At 47.0% G+C, this 20,215-nt stretch overlaps 1 protein-coding gene across 1 annotated transcript in view; it reads left to right on the plus strand.

The window, feature by feature from the left end:
• CAD (carbamoyl-phosphate synthetase 2, aspartate transcarbamylase, and dihydroorotase) overlaps positions 1-19,778 on the plus strand; it is a 60,157-nt gene extending 40,379 nt beyond the window's left edge. The window contains exons 22-44 of the mRNA XM_060251181.1: positions 2,206-2,424; positions 2,944-3,111; positions 3,247-3,429; positions 4,934-5,038; positions 5,660-5,911; positions 6,231-6,312; positions 7,675-7,841; positions 9,885-10,049; positions 10,345-10,476; positions 11,342-11,543; positions 11,801-11,991; positions 12,452-12,592; positions 12,747-12,839; positions 13,065-13,206; positions 13,339-13,383; positions 14,348-14,502; positions 14,609-14,683; positions 14,790-15,002; positions 15,763-15,888; positions 16,047-16,202; positions 16,295-16,396; positions 17,863-17,957; positions 19,087-19,778. Of these exons, the coding sequence (XP_060107164.1) occupies positions 2,206-2,424; positions 2,944-3,111; positions 3,247-3,429; positions 4,934-5,038; positions 5,660-5,911; positions 6,231-6,312; positions 7,675-7,841; positions 9,885-10,049; positions 10,345-10,476; positions 11,342-11,543; positions 11,801-11,991; positions 12,452-12,592; positions 12,747-12,839; positions 13,065-13,206; positions 13,339-13,383; positions 14,348-14,502; positions 14,609-14,683; positions 14,790-15,002; positions 15,763-15,888; positions 16,047-16,202; positions 16,295-16,396; positions 17,863-17,957; positions 19,087-19,189 (3,312 nt within the window). The 3' untranslated portion in view covers positions 19,190-19,778. The remainder of the gene's footprint in view (positions 1-2,205; positions 2,425-2,943; positions 3,112-3,246; positions 3,430-4,933; positions 5,039-5,659; positions 5,912-6,230; positions 6,313-7,674; positions 7,842-9,884; positions 10,050-10,344; positions 10,477-11,341; positions 11,544-11,800; positions 11,992-12,451; positions 12,593-12,746; positions 12,840-13,064; positions 13,207-13,338; positions 13,384-14,347; positions 14,503-14,608; positions 14,684-14,789; positions 15,003-15,762; positions 15,889-16,046; positions 16,203-16,294; positions 16,397-17,862; positions 17,958-19,086) is intronic.
• The last annotated feature ends 437 nt before the right edge of the window (positions 19,779-20,215 follow it).

Genomic DNA, 20,215 nt, shown 5'->3' on the forward strand with positions numbered 1-20,215 from the left:
TCTTGCAACATGGAAGCAAACTTGGCCTTTATGTTCCTCTTTTGAGGCTGGTTTTTACTAGTGTTAACAGAGAATCAAATTCAGGTTTCAGAAGCTAACAGCAATATTTTCCTTTGTACTAAACTCTGGAGCATGGCTAATCATCCTTCTTTTTTTTTAAACTTTTTTTTATTTAGTAACATATGGTAATAATATCTAATACTAATAACATAAAAATAAAAACACTCTATACCTATCCCATACATTACTCAATTTTACCCTCCCTTCCCCCCATATCAAGACTCCCGCTGGTGTCAATTACTTAAAATACTAATAAAAAAAAGGTAACCTTATCACTTAAAGAATTTCCTTAAAAAATAAAACTACATATCATCCTACAAGGGAGTAAACAAAATCTATATAAACCAACTCAGTTTAGTCCATTTTCATTATTCAATTACTATCAAAAATCACCCATGAACATATGAAGCTGCCTTATACTGAATCAGACCCTTGGTCCATCAAAGTCAGTATTGTCTTCTCAGACTGGCAGCGGCTCTCCAGGGTCTCAAGCTGAGGATTTTCACGCCTACTTGCCTGGATCCTTTTTGGAGATGCCAGGGATTGAACCTGGGACCTTCTGCTTACCAAGCAGATGCTCTACCACTGAGCCACCGTCCCTCCCCTCAATGTCCTTTTATTTTCCATTCTTTTTCCACATATCTTCTGAACTTCTCTCACTCCATTTTAAATCTCTCCAACTCATAGTCTTTTAAAATTCTTGTAAGTTTATCCATTTTACTGCAGGACATAACTTTTAAAATCCAGTCCCATTTTTCTGGTAATTTCTCTTGCTTCCACAACTGCGCATACAATGTCCTAGCAGCTGAAAGTAAGTACCAAATTATTGTTCTGTCTTGTTTTGGAAAATTTTTCCATTTGTAATCCCAATAAAAAAGTTTCTGGAATTTTATTGAACTCATATCCCAAAATTTTTGAAATCTCTTGTTGAATCATTTGCCAAAACTGTTTTGCTTTTTCACACGTCCACCACATATGGTAGAAAGAACCCTCATGTTTTTTCAAGAATATATAAATTACTATTGAAATGGTCTACAAAAGATGAAGCAGTAAAATCACAAATGATAAAGTGGGCAATTAATATAAATAAAGAAATACAAATGGAATCATGGGAATGAATGCTTATGGAAGAACTCTATGAAGATATCAACGTGTTATAATATTAAAGAAAATTGTTTTAAAATGATGTACAGATGGTATATGACACCCAAAAAACTGGCAAAAATGAACAATAAGGTGTCAGATAGATGCTGGAAGGCTAATCATCTTTCTTGAGGGGCTGCCACTTAGAATCTTGCAAAGGCTCCAAAGTGGCATCTGAAGAGAAGTGAGAGAACCCAGAGTTTAGTGACATGGAAAGTGAGGAGAGGGATCGATAAGCCATGTGCATCCTGAAGTATTGGTCCTAACAGCTTGCCAAGGAGCATTTGGGGCTTACCAACACATGCCCTCTCTCAGGATTTGACTGTAGAAGAAGAGGAGATTGGATTTACACCCTGTCTTTTGCTACCCAAAGGAGTCTCAGAGCAGCTTACAATCTCCTTCCCCTTCCCCTCCCCACAACAGACATCCTGTGAGGTAGGTGGGGCTGAGAGCTCTGACAGAAACTGTTCTTGAGAGAACAGCTCTGGCAGAGTTGTGGCTGACCCAAGGTCACTCCAGCAGATGCATGTGGAGGAGAGGGTACTCAAACCTGGTTCTCTCAGATGCACTTAACTACTACATGCACTTAACTACTACAGCAAACTGGCTTTGTATCTTACAGGGAACAAGCCCTTAGAAAGCTTTTGTTTTAAAACCCTCTCTCTGAGGGACAAGGGGTAGAGGGGGATGGGATGTGGTGTGTTACGTGGAGGAATGGTGGGGCCAAGTGGTCATGTTCATGTATTGTGGGAAGGCAAATGCTTCAAAGGACAGGTGGGGATTCTGTTCCCGCCTTAACTCCCTCAGAGATGATTGCTGATTTGCAGAGTATGTGGTTCATGCTTTGTAAACAGATCCAGTGAAGTTGGGTGCTTGGATGGTTCTGATCAATCCCTGCACCACTATCACCTGCCCCTATTTAACATGGATGCTGGAGTCTAATAGTGGAAGGGTCTGTGAGTTCTGCAGTGTGTTGATGCTTCTGTTCCTTTTTCTCAACAGGAGATTGATGTTGATGCTGTAGCCTGTGACGGGGTGGTGGTGGCCATTGCCATCTCTGAGCATGTAGAAAATGCAGGCGTGCACTCGGGAGATGCCACACTGGTGACCCCACCCCAGGACATCACACCTAAGACTCTGGAGCGGATCAAGGCCATCGTGCATGCCATTGGGCAGGAGCTACAAGTTACGGGGCCCTTCAATCTGCAGCTCATCGCCAAGGTAACTGGAATGGGGCAAGAAAGTAGGAGGCAGATATGGATGTGGGTTTGAATCTCTGTTCAGTTACAGGCTTGCTGGTTGGCCTTGGACGCCATCTGTGTGGCTGTCCCAGTAGTCTACTGATGAAATGGCAGGAATCGTGAACCACCTCACAGTGTTTATTTGTATAAAGGATAGTAAAAGTGCTAATGGAATTCTCTGTCTGGGGCAGTGATGCTCTGTATTCTTGGTGCTTGTGGGGGGCAGTAGTGGGAGGGCTTCTAGTGTCCCGGCCCCACTGATGGACCTCCTGATGGCACCTGGGTTTTTTGGCCACTGTGTAATACAGAGTGTTGGACTGGATGGGCCATTGGCCTGATCCAACATGGCTTCTCTTATGTTCTTATGCTTCATTTTCAATGTTGGTAGTTGGCCTCTGACCTTGATAGGGAATCTTCTGTGTTTTCTCAGTCAGTAACATCAAAGAGGGCACCGGACAGTTTTGGAGGTGATTAGACAACTGTGTTCTTTGCTTTCCAGCATGACCAGCTGAAGGTGATAGAGTGCAACGTGCGGGTATCCCGATCCTTCCCCTTTGTTTCTAAGACTCTGGGTGTTGACCTAGTGGCTCTTGCCACACAAGTGATCGTAGGAGAGGAGGTGGAGCCCGTTGGACTTATGACAGGCACCGGCATTGTTGGAGTCAAGGTGAGTGGCCAAGGTGTGGGTGGTGGTGGTACTGGTGGTAATCTGCCAGAAGGCAACAAGATCTATCATTTCCTCTTCCTGGAAACGTCTTGCTGCTTAAAACGCTCACCTACTTATCTCTGCCTTCCCATTCAGGTTCCCCAGTTCTCATTCTCACGCCTGGCGGGTGCTGATGTTGTGTTGGGTGTGGAGATGACCAGCACAGGCGAGGTGGCTTGCTTTGGCGAGAACCGTTGTGAGGCCTACCTCAAAGCCATGCTGAGCACCGGCTTCAAGACTCCAAAGAAGAACATCCTGCTGACTATTGGTAGCTACAAGGTGAGTAGAAAAAGGAAGAAGAGCCACTTTGGCTATATGTGGAACCCACAGGTGCTGATGTCTTAAAGGTACTTCCATCAGACTCCCTATTGTTTAATGATTAAATATACACCTTTGAAACTTTACCAGTTTTTCTTTTCTCCACAAATGTGTGTGTGTGTGTGTGTGTGTGTGTGTGTATATATATATATATATATATATATATATATATATATATATATATATGTATATGTATGTATGTATGTAAAATTCAACTTATATCCTGATCTTCCTGCAAGCAGGCTCAGGGCATTCCATCAGTAGGGCGGGTTATTGCTTATGAGGCCATAATAGAAAAGCTGGCCTAATCTAGATGGCCCAGGCTAGCCCAATCACATCAGATCTCAGAAACTAAGCAGAATTGGCCCTTAGATGAGAGACCAATTCTGGGGTTCTGGGGTTGCTACAGGGATTGCTACAGAAAGGCAGGCCATGGCAAAAGTCACCTTTGTTAGTCTCTTGCCTTGAAAACCCTACAGGGTTACCATAAGTCAGTTGTGACTGAATGTCACATGTTACTCTTTGCAATGACTTCCGTTGAATGTTCCATTTTATCTCTTGGCTGGCTAGTGCTCCTTCCAATGCTTGTGTCCTGTCTCATCTTCTTCCTTCCGCTTTTTCTTCCACTCCTTTTCCAGAGGTTTCTCAGTTGCCCTTTTTAAAAAATCTCCCAGCATTTCATATCACTCTGCTTGCAGCTTCTCCACCCATTGATCAGAGTGAGGATTCCATGGCATCATATTTTAAAGCACATTACTTTATAAAGGTGTCACAAATTGACTTAGATTGCATATGCCTGAGAGAAAACACTTGAAATTTAAACAAGCCTTGAAAATTTATGGGAAACTGAAGAGGAGACTTGGTCCATTTTGTATGGGCTTTAGAACCCCTTTTGTCATCCGAAGGCATCACACACCTTAAGGATAAAACACTGTCCTTCTGCACTTAATGAAGTTTTAATCTGGGTTTTCCAAAAGTCAGTCCCTCCCTTCCTTCCTTCCTTCCTTCCTTCCTTCCTTCCTTCCTTCCTTCCTTCCTTCCTTCCTTCCTTCCTTCCTGCCTGCCTTCCTTCCTGCCTTCCTTCCTTCCTTCCTTCCTTCCTTCCTTGAAAGGAAGAGGCAGTGGCAGGACAACTGTGAGAATGTGACTTCATTTATTCAAGAATTTCTTATTGCACTTTTCTTATCACATTTCTGAATGTAAAAAGTCCTCCCTCCCTCCCTCCCTCCCTCCCGAAGCCAAAGAGTAAGTGTGAAAGGGACCCGAGTTTGAGGACAGGATGGGGTGAGGTGAGATGAAGGGTCATGAGAAGATCTTAAGGGATGGAAGAAGGGAGCTCCACTCTCACAGAGGGGGGGGGGGTAACTTAGGATCAGGAGTGCCCAGCAGTGGATTCACTGAAAGTAAGTGCACCTCTGACATGGAAGGGGGTGTCCCATATCTTTCCTCTTGGCATCTCTTTCAGAACAAGAGTGAGCTCCTTCCTACAGTGCGCACCTTGGAGAGTCTGGGCTACAACCTGTATGCCAGCCTGGGCACTGCTGACTTCTATACAGAGCATGGCATCAAGGTGAGTATAGATGGGCAGGTAGAGTCTTGCACTAGGGAGGCTTCGGTAGTGTCTCTGTTTGTGCCGTGAAGTTTAGGGGAGTTCATGTCAGATATCGTGGCTGCTTTTTGTCAGTCTTTGTTTTGGAAAGGAAGAGGCAGTGGCAGGACAGCTGTGAGAATGTGACTTCATTTATTCAAGGATTTCTTATTGCACTTTTGTTATCACATTTCTGAATGTAAAAAGTTCAGCACCTATGTGGGAAACGCGAAAAGGACAGTAACTTTTATTTAATCCCAGGGACAGGGAATAATGTGATTTAGAAAAGAGGATAAAAACTATTTACAGATATAGCATGGTCTTGCTGGGCCTATTCATTTATAAGGTTACAGGTGATAATTTAGGAGTGTAGAGAGCAGTTAGTGCTCAAGCTTATATATTTGAAGTGAATATTGGCCTCCCTTTTACCTCAGGATTCCCCCTCAGAATCCACAGATCTTTTACTGGTTTCCTTCAGAAATTGAGGCTTCAAGAAGCTACAGTCTTTTCCTCAAGCTAGCCCTTCTTTATCACAAAGGACGGGTTCTAAGAAACCCAGTGTGCTGGGTGTAACTTTTTTCCTGAACTTTTCTCTTGGGGTAGGTGAAGGCTGTGGACTGGCACTTTGAGGAGGCTGAGGGCAATGAGATACCTGGCAAAGACACACAGCAGCGCAGCATTTTGGACTACTTGGCTGAGAATCACTTTGACTTGGTGATCAACCTGTCCATGCGCAACTCAGGCGGGCGCCGCCTCTCCTCCTTCGTCACCAAGGGATACCGCACCCGACGCTTGGCTGTCGACTACTCTGTGCCCCTCATCATTGATATCAAGTGCACCAAGCTCTTTGTTGAGGTAGGGGAGATAACCAAAGGAGAGGAGGGAGAAAAGGGACTATAAAGGGTCTCCTTTGCTCAGCCTGGACTTCTTAGGCAAGTGGGCCTTGGCGTAGTGGTAGGCCATCAGCTTAGCATGTGGAAGGTCCCAGGCTCAATCTCTGACATCTCTAGTTAAAGGGATCAGGTAAGGTGATATGAAAGAGCCTGAAACTTTGGAGATTGGCTGCCAGTAACAGGACACAATACTGACCTCAGATGAAAGGTTGGTATAAGGCAACTTCACATGACATGTGGTTCTGCCTGTGAGATTTGAATCCTTTCTCCATTCTGCACAGGCATTGGGCCAGATTGGGGGCCCGCCTCCACTGAAGATGCATGTGGATTGCATGACCTCGCAGAAGCTCATTCGTTTGCCAGGTAGGTCCAGAGTTGGGGTGGCCTGGAACTTTTGTGTGGAGAGTGGATGAGTGTCCTTTTCCAAGGCACCATGTCCAGCATCTTCCAAGTCATGGTACTGGAGCACCTCAAGCTGTGTTCAGAGTCCTGTGAGATGGAAACTGACCAGTACCATTTGTGGGCTCAGAGTGGACTCCGCGGCCCTGCAGCAGATGTGGGGTGGGTCATTCCTTCACCACCTGGGCTGCACATTCCCTCCTGGAACTTTTCTCCTGGTGTTCTGAATAGCTGCCTCTTTGGGCTTCTGCCAACCTTTCCTCAGTTCCTCAGGGTTTACAACTGATGGGCTTTTGTTCTTTGAGCATTTGGAGTCTACACCTGTTGCCAAAGAACAAGTCGAGCTTCATTGAGGAGAGCTATCCAGAGACAATATAGTCTGACCCCCCTTAATGTTCCTCAGAACACCAGGTGCTCCTCATAGTATCCAAGTTTTTTTTAGTTATTAACAAAACAAATAGCAACAGCACAGTGGTTCTGGCTGCAAAATCATTTGGTTTGTTGTACTCCTTTAGAAAAGCTTAATTCTGCTTCAGGGGCATGAGACTCAGTTCCCATTGGAAAAGACCTGGTTTTCTGAAAGCTTTTGTGCACGTATACTGTACAGATCAAACCAAGGTTATCACAGCCTATCCACTTAAAAGGAAGCCATGCTACTGGCTCCCTGACAAGTGTGCTGTACAGTGCCTACATAATATGTATAAACATGGGAGCCAGAATTACATTACGAGCATCATGGACCCAGGTTTGAATCCTCACTCTGCTGTGGAAGCTTGCTGGGCTAGTCACTGGCTCTCAGCTTCTCTACCCGGGAGAACAGGGTTTGATTCCCCATTCTTCCTCCACATGAAGGCTGCTGGATGACTTTGGGCCAGTCACAGTTCTCTCAGAACTCTTTCAGCCCCAAGTGCCTGACAAGGTGGCTGTTTTGGGGGGAGAAAGGGAAGGTGATTGTAAGCCACTTTGAGACTCCTTAGGGTAGAGAAAAGTGGGATATAAAAACAACTCCTCTTCTGCCTCACAGGGTTGTTGTGAGGATAAATTGGGGAGAGGGAGAATGTGTAAGGATCCCCCACTGGGGGAGAAAAGGGGAGTATAAATGAAGTAAAAGAAAATGTACTTGGGTTACATGATGTGTGAATGTGACATTTGAGGTTTACTCTTAAATGCCTTAAGAGTCTGCCTTTAAAAAATCTATATAAAATCTATAAAAGAGTGCCTTTTTTCCTATAGTTCTACACCTGCCACAGTGGAGCACAGAAGTAATAGGAAGGGAGGATGATTCCCTTCCCCCAACCTTTAGTAATGGTTGCTTTCCTATTCCAGGACTGATTGACGTCCATGTACATTTGCGTGAGCCAGGGGCTTCCCACAAAGAGGACTTTGGCTCTGGCACAGCTGCTGCCCTGGCTGGAGGCATCACCATGGTGTGTGCCATGCCCAACACCACCCCTGCTATCACTGATGCTGGATCCTTTGCCCTGGTGCAGAAGGTAATTGTGGACCAGGCTTATGAAGGGAGACAGGGCAGTGGATCATAGCAGAACAGAGGGCATGCACATCGTAGCCATTGGAGAATGGGCACGTATGAAGAAAGCCCTTGGTCTGAATTAGGCAGAGGTTTAGGGTGGTGTAAAGCTGCTAGATCAAAATGCAAAGTCATAGAATCATAGAGTTGGAAGGGACCTCCAGGGTCTTCTAGTCCAAACCCCTGCACAATGCAGGAAACTCACAAATACCTCCCCCTAAAATCCATGCATGGTGAAGTGTTAAACTAGGATCTGGGAGACCCAGGTTTGAATCTCCACTCTCCCATGGAAGTTGATTGGGTGACTTTGGGACTGTTTCTCTTTCAGCTTAACCTGCTTCATAAGGTGAGGGTTGAAAGTATAAAATGGAGGCGGTGGGGAGAATACCATCAAGAGCTTAGGAGTGACACTGGATATCTCGCTTTCAATGGAGGCCCAGGTCACACATATTGCCAAGGTGGCATTTTTTCATCTCCGTCAAGCCCAGCAGCTGGCTCCCCTCCTGTCTTGCTGGAGCCTAGCCACAGTAATCCATGCAATGGTCACCTCCAGACTAGACTAGACTACTGTAACTCGCTCTATGCTGGCCTACCCTTCAGTCTGATCCGGAAGCTCCAACGGGTTCAGAATGCGGCAGCGTGAGTCCTGACAAGAACGCCATGGATGGCACATATTCTACCTGTGCTACGCCAGCTACACTGGTTGCCAGTTGAGTACTGGGTCAGATTCAAGGTTTCGGTTATGACCTTTTAGACCTTGAGCGGTCTGGGACTGATGTATCTACGGGACCGCCTCCTGCACTATGTCCCTGGAAGGGCATTGCGGTCCAGTAGTCGAAATCTGCTGGTGATCCCTGGCCCAAAAGAGGTCCAGCTGTCCTCAACAAGGGCTAGGGCTTTCTCAGTCCTGGCCCCAACCTGGTGGAATGCTCTGCCAGAAGACATCAGGGCCCTGTGGGATCTTTTACAGTTTCGCAGGGCTGTAAGGCAGAGATGTTCCGCCAAGCCTTTGCATGAGGACAGCAACATCCTGGCACCTTTTCCTCTCCATCCCCTCTTGGGGGGATCCCCCCACCCCTGATGTGATCCAATAACTGAATAAGAGCACTTTAAAGACGCCATCAGGGTTTGTAATTTTTACAACGCCAGCTCTCTGGGGCCTGTGGCTGGGTTTGCTGCTGGCCTCAAGATGTATCTGAATGACACCTTCTCTGACCTCAAGATGGATAACGTTTCTTTGTGGATGGAGGTTGGTCTTTGGCAAAGAGAGGAAGGGATGACGTGTACTGGTGTGGGCTTTGTTTTGCCCCTTTCCCTTGTTCCCAAATCTTGATGTGGGGCCTTCAGTGCCCCACTGGACTGCTTGCCCATTCATGGGGGCAGCTGGAGAGGGAAGGCCAACATGACAGTCTTATATATAAATAAATAAATGTAACTGATTTTATTGTTGTGCATGGCCCTGAGCCTGGCGCTGGCCAAGATAGGGCGATTCATCAAATATAATAAATGATAATAATGATTATGATGATGATGTAAGCGGCTCAGAGTGCCTAATTGGAGGAAAGCAGAGCATGTATAAATAATTTGAAAGAGGGCTATTTTACTGAAGAGAATCAATGCTGAGAACAGCAGGGGTGGTGTTGTGTCTGGGGGGTTGGGCTTTGGTTATATCAGTTTAGGCGCAAGAGTGTCCAATGATGCAAGCACAATGGATTGGACTAGATGACCCTGGAGGTCTCTTCCAATTCTGTTATTCTATGATTCTGACTCAGTCTCAATTAAAGATATGCTTACTATTTGGAGGTGCCTGTCATGTCCTTGTAAACCTAAGTTAGGTTTTTACAAAACGGGATGAGCTGGGAGCTGGCTGTGAGGGAGCAGTACTTTTCTGGAGTGTCAGAGCCATCTTGGGAGTCTTCATCCATTCTGAGTGGGATAAAAGTAGTGTGGTGAAAAAGGAAGCAGATTTACTTTTGAGTTTGATATCCCGCTGTGTTTCTTTCCCCAGTTGGCAGAGGCAGGGGCCCGCTGTGATTTCGCCCTGTACGTGGGAGCCTCTTCCGACAACGCCAGCTCTCTGGGGCCTGTGGCTGGGCTTGCTGCTGGCCTCAAGATGTATCTGAATGACACCTTCTCTGACCTCAAGATGGATAACGTTTCTTTGTGGATGGAGGTTGGTCTTTGGCAAAGAGAGGAAGGGATGACGTGTACTGGTGTGGGCTTTGTTTTGCCCCTTTCCCTTGTTCCCAAATCCTGATGTGGGGCCTTCAGTGCCCCACTGGACTGTGTGCCCATCCATGAGGGCAGCTGGAGAGGGAAGGCCAACGTGACAACCTTAAGTTTGTTTCAGCCAGTGTCACCTCTATGTCTCCTATGGTCCCTTCTCTTCTTCTGGCCTCCCTCCACTGACATTAATCTATATTTGGCCTCTATTTCTGCTTTTCTCTACTTCTTCCCAACCTTTCCAGCATTTTGAAAAATGGCCCAAACACCTTCCGATTGTGGCACATGCTGAGAAACAAACAGTGGCTGCCATCCTGATGGTAGCTCAGCTGTACCAACGCCCTGTCCATATCTGCCATGTGGCCCGCAAGGAGGAGGTGAGTTACTTTGGTGTGGGTAGGGAGGGATTTTTTTTAAAAAGTTTGAAGAGTCCTTGATCTTGTGTGGCAGGGAAGGGGAAATTCTTGTCTTGAAATCCCAGTGACCAGCCTTGCAAAGAATCCTCCCTTCCTGCTTGGTCAGTGGCTGCGTTTCAGGGGCACAGCATTTTCTTTGCATGAAGGAGGTCTCAGGTTCAGTCTCCAGCATCTCCGGTTAACAGAATCAGGTAGCAGATGACGTGAAAGACCCCTGCCCTGGAGAGTTGTTGGTAGTCATAACAGACAACTATGATAGGTCAGTGGTCTGACTCAGTATAAGGTAGATTCATGTATGTGTGAATCTTGTCCAATGTGCTTTCTCTATTCCTCCACCTATACAAGATGAATAGGACTTCCTGACATGTGAATGGCACCTGGTTTCTTTTTGGCCACTGTGTGACAGAGTATTGGACTGGATGGGTCACTGGCCTGATCCAACATGGCTTCTCTTATATTCTTAGATCAGGCTTGCAATCAGTGTTCTCTCTAAGCTGAGTTAGTGTGAGCTAGCTCACAGTATTTTATCCTCTGGCTCACACATTTTTGCCATAGGAAGGATGGCCCCAGAGCACACTAAAGTAGCTCACAAAAATTTTTTCTCACAAAACTCTACAGCTTAGAGGGAGCATCACCTGCAGTGCATTTTATTTGTTTTTCTGTTTATTTTTACTTCATTTACTTGAGAGAAAACTCTACAGAAATGATTCAAAACAAAAATACCAAAAGACAGGATCAAGGTTGATCCTGTATGTGTGTTTAACATGCACAGAAGAACAGCAAGTCTTTATGTGGATCTCTATCTGTTTTGTTTTTTCTTCTATAGATCTTGATCATAAAGGCAGCAAAGCAAAAGGGCATTGAGGTGACATGTGAGGTGGCACCTCACCACCTCTTCCTGTGCCAGGAAGACCTGGGGCGCATTGGGGAAGGCCGAGGTCAGGTACGACCTATGCTGGGCACTCGTGAGGACATGGAAGCACTCTGGGACAACCTGGACACCATTGACTGTTTTGCCACAGACCATGGTAACATGTGGGGCTGGGCCAGGGTCAAAGAGCAGTTGGGATGTCTTTCTGTCCTCTTTGGGCTTCAGTGGGCACTAGTGATTTGCTGGGCCTTTCATGTTGTGGGGTTATATTGTGTTTGTGTATGCGTGTGTCCAGGGGTGGAGTGTGGCACAAAGGGCCTATCACGCCCAGTGCCTGTAGCAAAGTGGGGGGGACGGGGAAGAGGAGCTGTAATGAGGGCTTCTTCTCTGCCATGTGTCTCTTCGCCCTTCTAGCTCCACACACACTGGAGGAGAAGCTTGGGAAGGACCCTCCTCCTGGCTTCCCAGGACTGGAGACAATGCTGCCGCTCCTGTTGACAGCTGTGTCTGAGGGACGCCTCACTGTGGAAGATATTGTCAAGCGCCTCTATGAGAACCCCCGACGCATCTTTGGATTGCCTGTTCAGGAGGACACTTACATTGAGGTACATGGCCTGAGTAGGCCTGAGACCTACTTTGAGGTATCTGGCCTGTGTAGGCCTGAGGCCTACATTGAGGTATATGGCCTGTGTAGGCCTGAGACCTACATTAAGGTATATGGCCTGTGTAGACCTGAGGCTTACATTGAGGCATATGGCCTAGGTAGACCTGAGCCCTATACTGGGGAGCTGCCTTATGGAACTCTGACAGAAAGAGCAGGAAAGACTTGGAAATGTTACATCAGGAGTGATCTTACATCAGCTACAGCATAGCTGGCTTCCTTCCCTTGCACTCTTGTTATTGCCTGAACATCTAGAAGACCCTCCTGCCATAAGGCCACATGCCATAGGGCATCGCTATACTCTGCAGTTGCTCTATCTCCTCAGTGGAGTTCTCATAGCCCACACTTGCCCAGGTGTCCTTACCAGTGTCTGCAGTTCTTAATTAAACTGTTCCTCCTGGCAGGTGGATCTGGAGCAGGAATGGCTGGTGCCTACCTACACAACTTTCAGCAAATCCCGGTGGACACCATTTGAAGGGATGCGGGTCAAGGGGACTGTCCGGCGTGTTATCCTGCGTGGAGAGGTGGCCTACATTGATGGGCAGGTGAGAAAAGAGATGCTGAAGAAGGGGATGGAGGGAGAATAGCTTAGCTCTCCAGAAAGGAACTGATGCCACTTCCTAAGGTTCTAGAAGCAGGTTGTGGCACCAGACAGATGGATAGAGTTGCCCTCTCTGTGATCATTTTTGTGTCTTGCAGGTCCTTGTACCACCAGGCTATGGGCAGGATGTGCGAAAATGGCCAACAGGCACAGTGGTTTCACATCCAGCTCCAACCAAGGAGATCTTGAAGGTAAGCCCTGGTGGCATACCCAAATTGTGCTCTCAGGATGTGGGGAAGACCTTTGCCTCCCTCCCAACAGCAAGGATAATATCACTGATGAGGTGACACAACAGCTTAATTGAAGTGAATGAGCAATGTGGTGAAGGAAGGCACTTTAGGGGGCAAATTCAGTTGTTAAGGGGTAGGAGTGGGCACTCTTCCCCTTCTTGTTTCCCACTAACACCTTTCTTGCAGACGCCTGAGCGCCCTCGTCCCACCATGCAAGCAGAAGCCTTGCGCAGCCGAGCATCGAGTCCCCGCCGAGCAGGCCCAGTGGGAGATGCACGCTTTCATCTACCACCCCGCATCCACCGTGCCTCAGACCCTGGACTGCCAGGTGAGATTTGAAAGAAGCAGGTAGTTTGTGGCAGGCAAAGAGCATCTTGGGAAGGGAGGGTTGGTGGTAATTGATGGATGTTCTCTTTCTTCTCCCTTAACCTTTGTTATTCTTATTGTCTTTTTCCTGCAGCTGAAGACCTCAGAGAAAAAATTGTCAAAAAAGCAACTGAGCCTGGTCAGTTTTCCTTCTGGCTCCTTCTCCCAGTTTTGGGCACCATCCAAACTCCTTCCTTTCTCCCTCCCTTCCAGTTCTGTGATTAGAATAAACCAGCCATGTGGGCAGAAGTCATTGTTCTGTACCTTGTTTTAATCCAGTTTGGTTTATGGGGATTTGGTACTTTTGGAGTTCAGCTCTTGGTGGGATTGGGGAAGGAAAAGCAAGGAGAGAGGACTGAAGTGAAAAAGTAACCTCTTGGGAAGGTGGGTAGGATTTGTGTGGCAAGGAGTCCTTGATTTGTGGCCTCTGATGGACAGCCACGGTTCAGCTGTGTGTTTCTGGCCAGGCATTTTTCTGGAAAACATATGATTACCCTTTACTAGTATTAGTATTTTGATTTTGGCATATTTTAAATATTATCATTATACAAAAACACACAGTATATGCAGAAGAGAGACTGAAAACAGACAAAGCAATGTCCCTACTTGGCAAGATAACTTAACTTAAGCATCATTGGCCTCCAGATCATCTCTGTTGATTGTACTTAATTCCCATTCCCATCAGTCTCAGTTGATGTATTTCTAGACTTTTTAGTGCCCATACATGAATGATTGGAACAGCAGTCTGATTCCAGGGCCTTCCAAGTATGATTCTAGCAGCTGTAATAAGATGTAGAACAATACAACGCAGGTTACTGGGAACCCTTGGTATGTAGTTAAGCAGAAAAGCCTGTTAAAAAGGAGTCAGATCCAAAGCCAGCCTTCATTACACCGACTGCCAATATTTTTTAGCTCAAATACGAGCCCACCACATGTGGATGCTTTCTTATGAGTTATTTTGGGTGAAGGGCTTGAAAAGAAGCCCACAGGGTGTGATGGAGGCACCTCATCTGCTAGAAGCAGAGAAATGGGCAGAGGGGGGGGAAGGAGGGGTGGGGCCAGGTGACACCCACATCTTATGGGGCTGTTCTTTCCTCATGCAGACCTGGCCATGATCCAAGATGGCTCGCTGTACCTGGCTGGTCCCTTACCCAGACAGGCTTCCCCACAGAGCCTGCCACACCCACAGACCTCACCACTACTTCACCCTCTCATTGGGCAGCATGTGATGTCAGTCAAACAGTTCACAAAGGACCAGGTACTTGGCATTCTACTCCTGTGGTTTTGGGGATCTCTGGGCAGGGAGGGTTATTCTGGCTAAGGAGGTCCCATCACTGAGTGCCCTCCTTTTTTCCTTGCTGTAGATGTCTCACTTGTTCAATGTGGCACACAACTTGCGCATGATGGTGCAGAAGGAGCGCAACATTGACATCCTAAAGGTGAGAAGAGTGCTGAAGGCCAGAGTTTGAGTGAGGTTTGAGAAATATTTCTTGGTCTTTCTGTGGGAGAAAGAAATAAAAATATTAAATCTGCACGTTTCTGCAGGGGAAGGTGATGGCTTCCATGTTCTATGAGGCCAGCACACGTACCAGCAGTTCCTTTGCCGCGGCCATGTACCGCCTGGGTGGTTCCGTGCTCACCTTCTCTGAAGCCACCTCGTCCTGCCAGAAAGGAGAGTCGCTGGCTGATTCGGTCCAAACCATGAGTTGCTACTCAGATGTCCTTGTGCTGAGACACCCCCAGCCAGGTGCAGTTGAGGTGAGACTGGGGCAATTCCATGGGGTACCTGGGTGTGCTTTGCTGTCCAGTTTGATATTCCTGGACTTTTAACAAAATTTATCTACCAGAGGCTGCACCATCATGTCAACAGAGTGTGGCGGGGGGGGGGGGGGGGCGGGATCAGATTTCCTGATGAAGTAATCCAGGGAGCTACATTTTGTGGCGCTAATCTGCTTTGTAAACAAATCGTCCTTATGGTGGTGCCTTTCAAGGTGCCTGCCAAGACTTCCTTGTTCATTCTGACCTCTAGTTGTATAAAGCCCTTGCTGTCCACCCTTTGTGTCAGCCATTGAGCCATGTGTGTGTAATTGACCCAAGTAATCTAACTTGCACAGTTCTTCCATTGCTAATGGCGAGGAGGGGCACAGAGCTAGTCAGGATGCTTGCACTGCTCTTTGGACTCTGGAATTCTGGTCCTGCTCCATCCACTGCCTCTCAGTTTCAAAGGCCTTTTAAAATATTCCTTCCTCAAGTTATTGTTCATAGCCATGAGGATTAGGCACTTGCTTTAACTCTTATTAAGACATGTCATTCTGTGTCCAGAAAGTCAAACGTCAGGGATGCCATGCATGCACACACAAAATGGGGAATAATATTGCACTATGTTGCTGGCTTGTGATAACCATGGAGGTTGCAATTCAAAAGGGAAGTAGAACCCATGACAGAGGTTGACTTCCCCCCTCCTCTTTTTGTTTCACCTCATGAGGCTCACTGTGTCTCTCCTTTGCCTCCCCCCCAGTTGGCTGCCAAGCACTGCCGCAAACCTGTGATAAATGCAGGCGATGGAGTTGGGGAGCATCCAACACAAGCTCTGCTAGACATCTTCACCATCCGTGAGGAATTGGGCACTGTCAATGGCATGACGGTAAGACTACAGTGGCTGTTTGGATTCAGAGACAGTATTCTTGGCCAGCCTAACTTGGCTCTGCGTTCTGCAGGAGATTTCATGCCCTCCCTGAAATGGATCAGAATGGAGGCTGGTGTTGGTCTCCAGGTACTCATCACCCTTTCCTCCTTCCCCAGATAACCATGGTGGGAGACCTGAAACATGGGCGCACAGTCCACTCTTTGGCCTGCCTGCTGACCCAGTACCGTGTCAGCTTGCGCTACGTCACTCCACGTAACCTGCGCATGCCATCTGATGTCTTCCATTTTGTGGCCTCTAAAGGGATCAAGCAGGTGAGGACAAGGAACGAGTCAAGAGAGTTCACCATGCAGGCTTTTTAGTTTCCTCACTGTTGACAGCTTCCTTTCCCCCTTTCTGGTCTTAGGAGGAATTTGAGAATATCGAAGAAGCTCTTCCCGATACCGATGTGCTCTACATGACCCGCATTCAGAAGGAGCGCTTTTCTTCCATCCAGGAGTATGAAGCAGTGAGTTAAAATGGCCCCTGTTACAGTAGAAAGGGGGGAATGGTGTCTTTCCTTGCTGGGAAACTCCCTTAGACCAAGGGTTCCCTGGAGAACACACAGCCACCACTCAGGACCTCCTGAGAACATAAGAACATAAGAGAAGCCGTGCTGGATCAGGCCAATGGCTCATCCAGTCCAACCCTTTGTGTCATACAGTGGCCAAAACCCGCCCCCCTAGGTGCCATCAGGAGGTCCATCAGTGGGGCCAGGACACTGGAAGCCCTCTGCCCCAGATAGAGTTCCATCAATACGCTGTGGCTAATAGCCATTGATGAACCTCTGCTCTATATGTTTATGCATTCCCCTCTTGAAGCTGGCTATGCTTGTAGCTGCCCCCACCTCTTGTGGCAGTGAATGCCATGTGTTAATCACTCTTTGGGTGAAGAAGTACTTCCTTTTATCCTTTCTAACTCAACTGCTCAGCAATTTCATTGAGTGTCTACGAGTTCTTATATTGTGAGAAAGGGAGAAAAGTACTTCTTTCTCTACCTTCTCCATCCCATGCATAACCTTATAAAGCTCTGTCACCCCACAGTCAACGTTTCTCCAAGCTAAAGAGCCCCAAACATCTAGACTGATCTGATAAGAATGTATTCTCTAGTATTGTACTAGCGCAATAACAAAGTGGCAGGGTGGAAACCCTAGAAAATACCTTATAACCGCTATGTAGGACCTTTGCAGTGTAGCACACAAGGAAGTGATTCAGATAAATAATTGTATTAAATGAAGTTTTTTTTAAAAAAAGTCTTTATAAAAGTTTATTATAAAAGATGGAGTAGGGGGGAAAGAAAATAGCTGGTTGGATTCAAAAAGGTGGTGGGAAAAGGCAAACAAAAAAGCACACAGGGAAAGCACACAGCAACAACAGCAGCACAGAAAGTTTGATGAAAAGCAATACAGTTGGATTCATTAAGGTAAACACACATCACCTAGACTGTAAAAGCTTCCTTAGAACATGTGCAGAGTTCCTTGCAGTAATAGGAAGATGGAGGGGCTATTAACCCCTACCCAATCTCCTGCGGATTCAGTTTCCACTGAAGACAAGGGAAAATCTCATATGTCCAAATTGTTGTCGTCGTTTAGTTGCACAGTCAAATCTGACTCTTTGTGACCCCATGGACCAAATCTTGCCAGGCCCTCCTATCTTGTAATCTCAAAACAGAGAACTGGCTGTCTCAGGGAGCGGCGCATCCTGAAATGATCGGCCCTCAGAAATTAGTGTTTTCCTAAGCAATTATGGATTAAGCCTTTGGAAGCATGCAGAGGCTCCTGTGGTGTGCTCTGTGTTCTCAGATGTGAATATCCTGAAACACCACAAGCCTGGCAGGCTGCATGAAGCACATGGGCCATCCTAATTTCTGTCTGTATGTACTTACTGGGATGGGAAGATATCTGCATTCACTGAAGTTCTCTCTTTCCATCCACAGTGTTTTGGACAGTTCATCTTGACCCCACACATCATGACCAGAGCCAAGAAGAAGATGGTGGTGATGCACCCGATGCCTCGTGTCAACGAGATCAGGTGGGGCTGGGCTCCCATAGCCTAACTTTGTATGAATCTGTATCCTCCCAGTTACTGATCACTGGGGCATATCACTGGGGCATATCTTGGCATAGGTTCCCCTCTCAGCAGGATCCTGAGAATTGGGGGCAGTTTTGCACAATTTTGTCTAGTGGGATGCAGGTAGGATGGTAAAGATAGGTTGCATCTCCTCTGAAGCAGCATTCTCACTTTCCTCTGGCACTGGTAAAGATTTGCTTCTGATTCCTGTGAGCTGCTGTGGGTCAGAAGTTGAGATAACAGGTGTAGCATCAGGAGTGTCTTTGTACTACCAAATTTAGTGTTTGCCACTGGATGTGGCTGGTCCCTTCTGCCAGATTTTGCCCCCTCTCTCTTTGGGAGTAAGGACAGATCAGTGGGCTTCCCAAATCAAGTTGGAAACAAAGTAGCGTACACACACCATTGGTGCTTCTGTTTCTGAGTTCATTCTCATGTTGTGCATCTAAATCCCAGCCTGAACCTCAATTCTGCTTCTTTGGTGGTTAGCAACATGGCATTGTGGTTAGAGTGTACAGCTAGGGAAACCCAGGTTCTAATCTCCAGTCTGCCATGGAAGCTCACTGGGTGACCTTGGACTAGTCTCTCTCTCTCTGTCTCCCAGCCTAACCTACCTTGCAGGATCTTGGTAGGATAAAATGGAGGAGGGGAGAGTGCTGTTGGGAAGCTGCTTTGGGTTCCCACAGGGGGAGGAAAGCAGGCTATAAATGCTTAAATGTCTTCTCCCTCCTGCTTCGGAGCCAGAGCACAGAAGGAAGCTTTCTGGTACCCCACCAACTTAAGCAGTCCCTCTACAACTCATGTTAAAGCTGGATCCAAGAAATCTTGCTCACTGAGCGCTCAGTTTTGTTTCTTGAGTGGCCTCAGCCAAGTCACCCTCTTCCTCTTGCACCAGCTTCCCTGCAAACTAGACGTGCTATAGAAACTGTTGGAATGTTTGTTTGTGGATAGGCAGGCAAGCTTGATCTTGTCAGAGCTTACAAAAATGCAAAAAACCCCCTGAATGTTTGTTTGTGCTGAGATTTGGAGGCGGGGTGGCAGTTAGGTGATGCTTATCTGGCTGTTGACCTTTTATCTTGACCTCTCTTTCCAGCGTGGAGGTGGATTCAGACCCCCGGGCAGCCTACTTCCGGCAGGCAGAGAATGGCATGTATATCCGCATGGCACTGCTGGCCACCGTACTTGGCCGGTACTGACGGTTGCCTACACTCCTCTCCGAGGGGCACAAGGGCGTGGCTCTGTTCTCACCTCGCCTATTGGTTGGTGCCATTCTGTTGGGCTTGTGCCCATTTGACTCCACCAAAGACCAAAATGAACTGCCTGGTGGGAAGGGCCTGTTGCCAGCACAGAAAGGCTGGAGGTGATACAGGCCTAAGAAGGAGCGCTCTACCCCCAGCTCTGATCTTCCACTGCCCTGCTTGTACCAGGATCTTCAGGCATGTTTGATTCTTTTGCCTTTTTTCTGCTTGCCCTTTTGGGCTGAGCTGGTTCCTGGCCCAATGCTGGAGGATTTCTTCGCACCCTTCCTTCTAAAAGCTTCTAGGTTCTGGTTTAGGCATTGATACGCTGAGCTATCCCCTGCCATGTAGATGCCACTCATGGGGTATGTGAGGTGGTGCTTCCTGCAACAGGGGAACACCCTTGAGGTTCTTTTCCAGACCGAGAGGCATTCCACCTCACCCCTCTCCGGTGTGCACTATGCAGTGATTTTTCTACACACACTGTGACCTAAGCTGTCTCCCTCGTTTTGTTTTGTTTTTTAAATAAAAATAAAATGACCATAAATCTACCTAGTTCTGTTGTATTTTGGTGGGGGTGGGTTGACAGGGCTTTTTTTTCTGGTGGAATGCAGCAAGTTGAATTCTGGAACCTCTTCAGGGAAACAAAATTCTCAAATGTTTATAAGTTCATGAGGGACACGAATGTGTTTCTCCTTCACTTCCGTGCTGGAGGGAGGGTGCCATAAACTAAGCCTACCTCAGCTGTTGTCATATGGAACACTCACAAGGGGTCTAAATGGGAAGAGTGTCTGGGCCAGTCAGAAAAGGCAATGGGGTTCTTTCGGGAGGCAGATCTTTGAATCGTAAATGGAGAGTCTGACACCACTGTATAAATGTGTAACATTCAGTGACCAGACCAGAGGATAGCTTCAAAGAGTAGCCATGTTGGTCTTCAGCAGAACAGTTAGATTCCAATCCCGTAGTATTTTAGGGACCAATAAA

This window comes from Heteronotia binoei, chromosome 1 (genome assembly GCF_032191835.1).
Source record: "Heteronotia binoei isolate CCM8104 ecotype False Entrance Well chromosome 1, APGP_CSIRO_Hbin_v1, whole genome shotgun sequence".
Lineage (NCBI taxonomy): Eukaryota > Metazoa > Chordata > Lepidosauria > Squamata > Gekkonidae > Heteronotia > Heteronotia binoei.